The sequence below is a fragment of the Melanaphis sacchari genome, unplaced genomic scaffold, assembly GCF_002803265.2.
Source record: "Melanaphis sacchari strain LSU unplaced genomic scaffold, SCAv2.0 Contig2137_pilon_pilon, whole genome shotgun sequence".
In the NCBI taxonomy this organism is placed as follows: domain Eukaryota; kingdom Metazoa; phylum Arthropoda; class Insecta; order Hemiptera; family Aphididae; genus Melanaphis; species Melanaphis sacchari.
The window spans coordinates 1-10,530 of record NW_020271062.1 but is presented as its reverse complement, the minus strand read 5'-3'; the positions used below and the strand labels follow the sequence as shown (position 1 = coordinate 10,530).

The 10,530-nt window shown below is 30.3% G+C and overlaps 1 protein-coding gene across 1 annotated transcript; it reads right to left on the bottom strand.

The window, feature by feature from the left end:
* Window positions 1–5,153: 5,153 nt before the first annotated feature.
* LOC112593918 (tigger transposable element-derived protein 6-like) lies at window positions 5,154–7,958 on the bottom strand. Its single transcript, XM_025338513.1, has 4 exons — window positions 7,836–7,958; window positions 6,877–7,758; window positions 6,505–6,777; window positions 5,154–5,195 (listed from the first exon to the last, which is right to left on the bottom strand). Exons 1-4 carry the CDS (start codon window positions 7,956–7,958, stop codon window positions 5,154–5,156), a joined length of 1,320 nt encoding a protein of 439 aa, XP_025194298.1.
* Between the last annotated feature and the right edge of the window lie 2,572 nt (window positions 7,959–10,530).

The window sequence follows — 10,530 nt, the reverse complement described above, 5'->3', positions numbered from 1 at the left end:
ATAGTAAACTACTAATATAACTAAAAATGCTATTAATGTTTTATAATATTAAATTCTATTTTCAAGCATTTTATCAAATAATATTGTTTGCTCAATGTATACATTTACTGCATCATAGACATCATTTGTTACAACTAAATTATTTTTTTTAATTAAAATATGACTTAACTCAAAAACAGTTTTAACACATATTAATTTAGAAACTAATACATATTCATCTTTTCACGCTGATATGTCTTCCTTCTATACATTTAACAGATATGATCAGAGTTACACAAGTGAGGTAAATTAAACATGCTAGTTGAACGACCTGATGGTGCAATTGAATGCTTGGTGCTTCAAATTTTTTATGACTATTCTACTCATTCTTTATGTCATTCAGTTCATTCTTAAAATAAAAATTTGAATTTATTTAAAAGTCTAAGCAAAACATTATGAGTTATGACACTAAACTCATTCAAATTATGTTAATAAAACAAAATCTAATTAGATTTTTATTAATTAATGATCTGTTGAAATATCCATCATCTTTTAATGACTAAAATAAATTCATCCAAAATTGACTGCAGTGTTTTCGAATGTTACCCCACCAAGCTTCATTCTTTGGATGATTATTCCTATGCAAAAATTTTCGTATCTGTTCGATATGTCGGTTTTCCGTTCCTGCATCAGTTCTCAATGTAGTAGGACAATCTTTAAGCATACTAACAGAATTCAAAAAATCCACCAATAACTTTAGGGTCTTTACAAATTGGTACCACTTAAAGTCATACAATATAATGAGAAAAAGTAAAAACCATAAATATATCCAATAATAGAAATTCCATTGGGTTTTAGTCATAACTATCAGTGTGCCACAGGTAATTAGGACCTTTATTATGACACTTTCGTCTTCTTAGTCTTTTTATTTTTCGAATAGTTACACCTTCAGGATCTAAGTCATTCAACAAACATTAAACCGTTTCTTATGTAACAGTAAAATCATTATAAATGCACTTCAAATGCATCCATTTGTAGCCATGAAATTGAGATGAATGTTGGACTTGTGATAACAAAAAATCAGTGATAGCGACAAGAGATGAAAAAATTTTTCGGCGAGCAAGAGATTAAACTTTTTAATTTTCTCTTTAAAATGCACAAACTCTTAAAAATACCATCATTTTTATGTAAAAATTCCAAAATTTCTGAATAATTGAGTCCCATATCAAAATATTTTTTAATTGTTTTGTTTAAATTCATAAGAAACAATTATTGATTTTAATTCAATAACTAAGTATTATTTAATATGGTAATAAGTATATAAACTATAGTACGTTAACACCGATAATTAAGACATATAATTTATAATATTAAAAAGCAAATAATCGGTCACGGTTCTAGGACAAAATTTTTAAAGTACGAGCTACTGTCTACCATGCCATTACACTAGAACTGCCACTACAAATAATTATTATTATTTATTAACATACCTTTGACAATAAATAATTCCAATTTCCAAATTTATACTGTATAGTTAATACATGATAATTAACTTGAGTATCTACTCTTTTATCTATGTTACTTAAGTAGTAAGTAGTGAGTTATATGGTAGGCAAGAATTTGAATCCATTATAAAAATTTAAAAGCACCCACAAACCCCATTTCCAAATTTATCTAATTTATAAGTTCTAAATTCTAATTCATAATAATGAGTTGTGATAATCCATAATAACGACTTGTATCAACGCGTACATTTGAGTTGCGTTAAGTGATAATTACGAGTTATAATTGATAGTAATGAATAATTGTTATAATCTATAATAATAAAATTTAAAAAAACATACAGTTGGCTTTTCGACGCTTCCGTATTGTTATCGCCCCGCCATAAATAAATTATATATATTGTACGCCAAAAGCGCTTTTGTTGGACAGTTAGCCCCAATGATTTGCATACATATAGGTTGGGTAATAATAAATACAAAATAATAAAATAAAACACGCAAATTCATATGCTATATAAAATACAAAAGGCACACCGTGCCTTTTTTAGCGCTTAAATATGCACATAAAAACATTAATATACCCTTTAATATAAGCGCTACAAATAGCACTAAAAATTGGAAAATATGCAAAATAAAATTTCTATTAAACATGAAAATTAAGATATATTTAATTTTACTGAATTTTTTTAAATATGAATTATTTGATTTTACTTTAGGCATTTTTAAATTAATATGAAAACACTAAAAAAAAAAAGACACGAAAGTATGTACAACAGTTTACGATCAATCGAACACACAACACATCTAAACGACGGCGGAACACTAAAATAAAATTACTGTGTAAGTCTGTGTTCAGTCATTATTTATTACATGTTAATACGACAGCACGATAATACAACGAATCCGATGATAGTGCGATAGTACGATGTGACTGACACGATTTTAAAAATAAACAATTTATTGGAAACGCACGAAATTGTCCGATTTAATCGACGATAACAACATTCTAAAGGTCCGAGCACATAGAAGTACAGAACGCGGTCTGTTGCGGCGGGCCGTGATATCGTATTATATTATAATATGACTGACCGCGTTTTTAAAAATATGCACATAAACAGCATTTATAACTTCAAACTAGCAAAATAGCTCCTACAATATGTATTTATGTAAAAATATACCAAAAATAGCATTAAAAACCTTAAATTAGCAAAATAGCAGTAAAAACCGTAAATATGCAAAAAAAAATAGAAAAATAAAATTTCGTGTATGACATCAGAGAAATAGGAAACATGTTTGTATCTTACTTTGGATGTTCTAAAACGAACCAAAAAAAATATACATTTTCTAGAAGTTCCGAGCCCAGATAATAATAAATAAATAGAATAATAAATACTAATAATAATAATAAAAGTGGACGTCTCCACACCAACAATACGATATGTAAATAATATAATTGTATATTATAATAAAATAATTACGCCGGATCGGAAGTACTACAAAGAATAGTCGATGCGAACGGCGGTGGTGGCAACACATCGGCGGCTACAGCTAATCAGCCCGACACTCAAAATAGCTACCCAAAGACGGACGTCGGACAATGGACAATGACCCAAATATAATCGCCGAATATAGATATAATATTCGATTATAATCTAGAGCAGGCATGTTCAACATTTTTCAACTGGCGGGCCACATTCAAAATGTATATTTGTACTGCAAGCCATATATGCATCATGGGTTTTTTTTTTGTTAATTTCGATAAAATATAAACTAGTCATAGGTGTATCTATTGTACATTTTATCGGATATTATAATATTATCTTTATTCACTTATCGAATTTATGACTCAAATCGTATGTGTTTAAAGTTCTCAATATTTCCACGCTATAGTTGTTCTTGTTAGTTTGTTTTCGTCATTAAAAATTATTTTATATTCTTAAAAACTTAATAAAATACATTTTTTTGTAAATAATAATTTTTTTTTTTTTACACCTATACATATTTCTAATTTTTATAAAATGATTACGGGCCGGTTGGAATACCTTCGCGGGCCGCGGGTTGGGCATACCTGATCTAGAGATATATTTCTGGGTCGACGTCGGCGGCGCGACACTTGACGTACATAATTTATATGTATATATCGCGGACGTAATAATAATATTATATATAGACTATATTAACAATCCGATGACCACGCTACGATTTCGCACTTCACTCTTCTTAAAAATATGTTATGGAGTCGAACGGAACTGACGAAAGGAAAACGTACATGGAACATACTAGATACGTCCGGTCGCACCGAGTCCACCGGGATGTTGATCCAAATGCGACGCCGATAACCACGACACGGTTTAAACACTTCAAATATAATTATAATAGAAGCGTAATTACAATAGTACACGGTGTACAGGCTAAGGCGATTTCCACAAGTTTGCAATAAAAACTGAGGCGACACAAAACGGAAATGGTCCCGACTGTCACACGCTCAAAGGCTGACGGAGACGAACTGTCTGTTTAGTGTGTACCACAAAGGCTCCTGCGGGGGGTGGCGGTTGGCCTTAAATGGTGATGACAAAAGAAAATATATACTCGGGAAGATAATACCCAAAGATTTATCTCGATAACAACTATAATAATATGGTGACCTATAAAAGGGACGGGTGACCAAAAATAATAAATATAATAATACGAACAAGAACTTGTTTTTTCGCACCGTCGTGCTACAATAGTATATAATATAAATATTAAGATAATAAATTAGTAATAATAATAATAATAGTGACAAATTAGGGCGCCCAATTAATATGACAAAAATCGATATACAAAAAAAAACAAAACAAATGATAATAATAACAATAATAATAATTATGGATATCACCTATATCGACGACTTGGATCTTGAGCAACGTGATCGCATGAATTCTCCGCTGCAAGGAACACCGGTATGGATTATAGTGATTATACAGTACACTACCAACTCACGAACTTTACGCCCAAATAATAATAGGTGGTTATATATATATATATATATATATTATATTTTAGTGTCTGCACGGCAAGAGCGACGGATACAACGACGGCACACACGTTATAAAAGAATAAGGGTGCAATAATACAAAATTTAACGACACACACGGGCCGAGAGTTTACGGCAACGTCTCGACGATGTCGTACGAGACCAGCGAACGAGTGAGTAAGTTAACAGCGGTGGTCAAAGTCAAAGGCGCCGATGCCACATATACAAGAGGGGAGGAGGGCGACGATAAAGTCAGCGAGCTTATCGCACACAAACAGTAATCATTTAGTATATCTTGAACATAGTGTATTTCAGATTTCTGTAATTATATGACGGGTAAACGCGGTGGTCACAAGGTCGTAGCTATAGAAGAAGGGGGTCGCCGAAAAGTCCATTGCACTCGCGATTACGCAGACCGGTTCGGACAGTGGAAAGGCGGCAGCGTGAACATATATCATTATTAAGAAATGCACAAGTATTTAGCCATATAGGTATAATACCTATATATATATTTAATCATATATTATACCTATGGAGATTGGAGGCCAGAACTCGGATATATTTTTTGAGATGGTTTCAAATGCGTTCTCCAAGACATGTTCGCCTCATAAATTTTTGTGAAATACGATAACAAACAAGTACTTAAAAAAATAACACTATGAATCAGAACTATTCTCCATCAACATCATCATCTTTCTCTATTAAATTCATTACAACCCATGTATTAATTTGACAAATTATGTCTTCGATGTTTATTATTTTTGAAACTTTGCTGAGTAAAAATAATTAAATATTATACGTAAATAATTTACGTATTTATTATACAAATAAATTATGAAATAATTATAGTTATAATTTAATATAGTTTTAGTTTAATTATTAAATAAATTTATTAGTACCAACTTATTATAACAATCATTGCTTGCTTAATCCGCTTTGTATGATATCGTATCATATGATACTAGACTAGATAATAAAAAAAAAAACAAAATTTTAACAAAAGCTTTATTTCAAGAATCGTTCTATTACAAATAACTTAATGTATAATAATATACGTAATATGTATATCTAAGTATTGTCGTATGACATATATATCGTCCTTATCAATCGTTTACGTTTTATAATAATTAAAAATGTAACACAAAATATATGAGGAGGCTAATGTACAAACTTTCGACCTAAATCGTCAAGTGTGCCGGAATCCTCCGCTGGTTTGGTCGAAGTTGATATAATAATACAAACACGGACTAAGATATCTTAGTCCGTCAATACAAGTATTATAGAATTCTGTGTAATATCGCAATCATACAGTTATCAGTCAAGGGCGCCCATTAGAGGGTGCAAGGAGGTGACATGTCACCCCCTAGAAAAATTATTGTTATTAATTTTTTTAATGATAATACTTCATTATGTACATACATATACTCGTACTTCGTTAATCAATTATTGTCGTACGCAGTAATACTATGTTGATCAATCATCAACATATATACATATATATATATTAGTATAATATTAATGTATAATGATTATAATACAGTGAAACCTCTATATAGTGGACAGCCACGGGGAATTAAAAATTGTCCATTATAGAGAGTTGTCCACTATTGAGAAAACCTCTACTTAGTGGACATTTGCAAAAAATTACTAAATGTCCACTATAGGGAGACACTATAGGAAATTGCAGGTTATATGTACACTGTATATGAACATATACATTGGAATATTAATATTTATTATTTATTATGTATGTATATTATAATATAAATATGTATGTTTATGTATGTATATTTAATGTATGTATGTATGTATTAAAAAAATATGTAGTATAAAAATGCTTATAAAAATGTTTAATGATTATGTAAAATTAAAAAAATCTGTAATTTTTTTTTGTGTAAATTTTTTCTGCTCTTCAAAATGAATTTGTAAATTGGCTACCATTGATAATGCGATTTCATCTTCTTTATTTTTAAAATATGTTTTTAAATTATTTATTGTTTTCCAAACTTCTTCAAACGTTGGATTGTATATCAAATCGTCTTCATCTTCTTCTTCTTGTTCTTCGAGTTGTTCGGTTTCTTTTTCACTAAAATTGTCTAGATTACAATTGATTATATCTGATATGATTAATGTATTGTCTTCTGTAAGGATATTATTATCTATAGAAACATAGTCCTCAATTTCGATAGTACTCGGTACAAGTTCTGAGAATAAGTCCAAATTTGCAACATTGTCATTTTCCATTACATATTCTGCTGTATCGAACGAAAAAAATCCCGACTTTTTAAAACAATTTTTGACTGTCTCTGGTTTTATATTTTTTAATGCGGACTTTATCCAAAAAATTGCATCTAAAACGTTTATAGATTTGTTTTCTACATTCTGATCAACTCTAGATAAAATATGACGAAGTAATCGTTGGCGATAATGAACTTTAAAATTTTTAATAATTCCTTGATCTAGTGGTTGGCAAATCGAAGTCGTATTTGGAGGTAGGAATATTAGTTTTATATTTTTTAAGTTTAATGTATCAGGATGTGAGCTAGCGTTATCTAGAAATAAAATAATTTTTCTATTTTCCATCTCCATTTTTCTGTTAAAACACATTAGCCAATCTGTCATTAAATCTCGATTCATCCATGCCTTACGGTTAGCTTTCCAATTAACACCTAACGTTGATACATTTACACTTTTGAAACAACGTGGTTTTAGTGATTTTCCTATTATTAACGGAGTTTCAAATTCCCCGATCATATTTACACATAGTAAAACAGTTAATCGATCTTTAGCTATTTTACCTCCACGACAAATTTCGTTTTTTAAACACAATGTTTTATCAGGAAGTGCTCGAAAAAATAAACCTGTTTCATCACAATTGAATATATTTTTTGGTTCATAATCTGAAATTAATGTTTTCAATTTTTCTAACCACTTTTCTACGACACTTGTATCAACAGAGTTACCTTCACCACATATATTTTTAAAAGAAATGTTATGACGTTCTCGGAATTTTTGAAGCCAACCATTTGAAGCTTTAAAATTTTCTAGACCTACCTCATTTGCAACTTCTCGTGCTTTCTCTTGGAGCAATGGTCCAGAAACAGGTAAATTATATGAACGGGCTCTACAGAACCATTCAAATGTAACTTTATCTACAAGTGCTCCATCCGATGTCTTCGAAAATTTTCTCCTCATATCTTCATTGCCGTTCTCAGCGTAATATTTTTTCAAATTACACGCATCTTGTAAAATGTTATTCACCTGTATTTTTCATTAAATGATTTTTAGATAAATTAAAACAAAATATGTATGTGTTTAAATGAAATATTTAAATTTACCTGTGACTTGCTTATGCAAAATCGTTCTGCTAAAACACGAACACTTAGATTTTCTGTTTCCTTGGTTTTAATAATATTTAATTTTTCTTCTAAGTTCAATCTTTTTCTTTTATTATTATTCATTTTAACGCAGGTACGTGTTTACACAATGTGCTGCACACAACTAACGACCGAACGGCGAACACATAACCGAACACCGAACCATTAGTAATTCTTCGATTAGGAAAACCATTGAGATAAGATAAAATATGAACGAATATATAACAGATAAATATAGTATTTTTATTAAACGTTTTCGAAATGTACATGTATTGTGTCCATTTATGAGAGGTAATTTTTAATTTGGTACCAGTTTATTGTGTCCACGTCCACTATTAGGAGTGTCCACTACTAAGAGGTTATAACTCCTATTATGCGCATACATTTTTGCCGGGGAATTTAGAAGTGTCCACTATTGGGAAGGGTCCACTATTGAGAGGTGTCCATTAATAGAGGTTTCACTGTACTATAAAGTGTTATTTATATAAGTATATTTATGAGCTATGGAAAAACCAGTTTTCCTCACTTTCATGCATCGTCTGATTTATCTTTTTCTTTTTCAATAATATTTATTTTATTATCGCTGTCGTTGGATGGACTGTGTATGCTCAGCGTTCATAGACGAAAAGTTCAAAACGACAACGAATTCATTGAAAAAGTAGTTTCAACATTTGGTTTGCAAAAACGCAATTTGCAGTTTTTGTTTTAAAATATTATTATTATTTATTTTTTTTTTGTTTAATAAAAGCAATTTTATCGATTCTTAATTTTTATTTTAAGATTGTCACCCCCCTTGATATTGACAGATGGGCGCCCTTCAGGGCCGGAGACTAGTGAGGTATTGGTGGTCGTGACACCCCGCCATCGGATAATCGTAATGAAAGTCGGCACTTTCGGCATACGGAATTTGTTAGATAAAATAACGTATTTGTAGGAACACTTGGAACTTAACATGTATTTAGAAATGAACATTAAACATCTTGTAAAAATATTCCAATTTTAAAATATAAATAGTTTCGATATCAGTTGGCAAATGGTAAATTGATTATTGATATAAATAAAATAATATATATATATCTAGAATTATAGCCACGGCTATAGAGACTAAAGTATACTATAGCCACAGAATAGATTAAATTTAATCTATTCTGTGCTATAGCCATGGAATAGCCCATTGCCCATGTCTATTTTTAAAACTGTTGATATAAACTGATAAACATTTTCCCGTATCCCGTACATCCATCCACTACATAAGTACATAATTGTCTACTGCACCACCAATCATTACACAATACACGTTCTGTCGTCTGTGTGAGTAGGTACTAAGTTGATGGTATTGTGTTAATAGAGTGTGCAGTCAGATGTCAGATCATTAAAAGAAATCCGAAATGATACAGACCAATTAAATAAACTCATATCAAGTGCCAAAGTATTTTCATTGAAAATGGAAGTGGACCCAGTTGTTGATTTTCAGAGACATCAGAGGAAACGATTGAATCCTAAAAAGATTGATTCTAATTCCAATACTCAAGCTGATTTCACATTAGAATCATTTTATCGAAAATAACTTAGTCAAGTTTTAGATACATTAATAAATTTGATGGCAGAAAATTTGAAGTCCTGTCTTTCTTCGGTTCAACCTATCTACCATATTTTATCAGTTCCATTAAAATCGACCATTACATTAGAAGGATGTAAAGAAAGCTTTTTCTTTATTTCTTCCAGGTTCACATTTATCCAAGGTAATTGATTTTGATGGAATTCTGTATGAAATAAATATACTAAGATTTAATACAGATAATGATTCTAATAACACTTAAAAGTCAATTATGGATTGAGTAATAAGTTGAAAACGGGTACTCGTCCAATATGCTATCTACCTCAAGTTTGATTGTTTAGTATGCTATATACCGTCATTTTGAATTATGTGTCGATATAAATAACTCATAGTTGACAAACTCACAATGATAATTATTAAATATTTAATAATAAATAAATCACAGTAAAACCATGTATGTAATCGACACGACTCACAAACACACATTAAACAGGTATAATATAAAGGTATAAACCTATCTAACTTACTAAGGTATAAAATATAAATATAATATGATTTGGGTTTTAAATAAAAGCTTAATCTTAAATCTTAATTGCAAAATGATAAAGTATGTATAATATACAGCATACGGACATACGGTAGATATCATACTAAACTATAATAAAATTACAGTAGATACTAGATAAAATATTTAAGGGAGATAGCATATTTGACGAGTACCCAAAACTGTTATACCATTAGCTAATGCTTTGTGTCGCTTAGCATATACATCACCCGTCTCTACAGCGACCAATGAAAGAGTATTCAGTATTCTTAAATTTGTAAAAATTCATTTGAGAACAACAATGACTGACGAACGATTAGACAATCTTAGGTACTCGTCCAATATGCTATCTACCGTAAATATTTTATCTACCGTAATTTTATGATGGTTTAGTATGCTATCTACCGTAAATATTTTATCTACAATGTAATTTACGATGTAAATTGTCTTACCTTTATAATGCCAGAATTTCTTCTTTGTTTTTTTATACTGTGTAGTTATGTATGCGGCTTATTTTAGTCGCTCAGAATAGCCAAAACAGGTCTTCAGTTGAT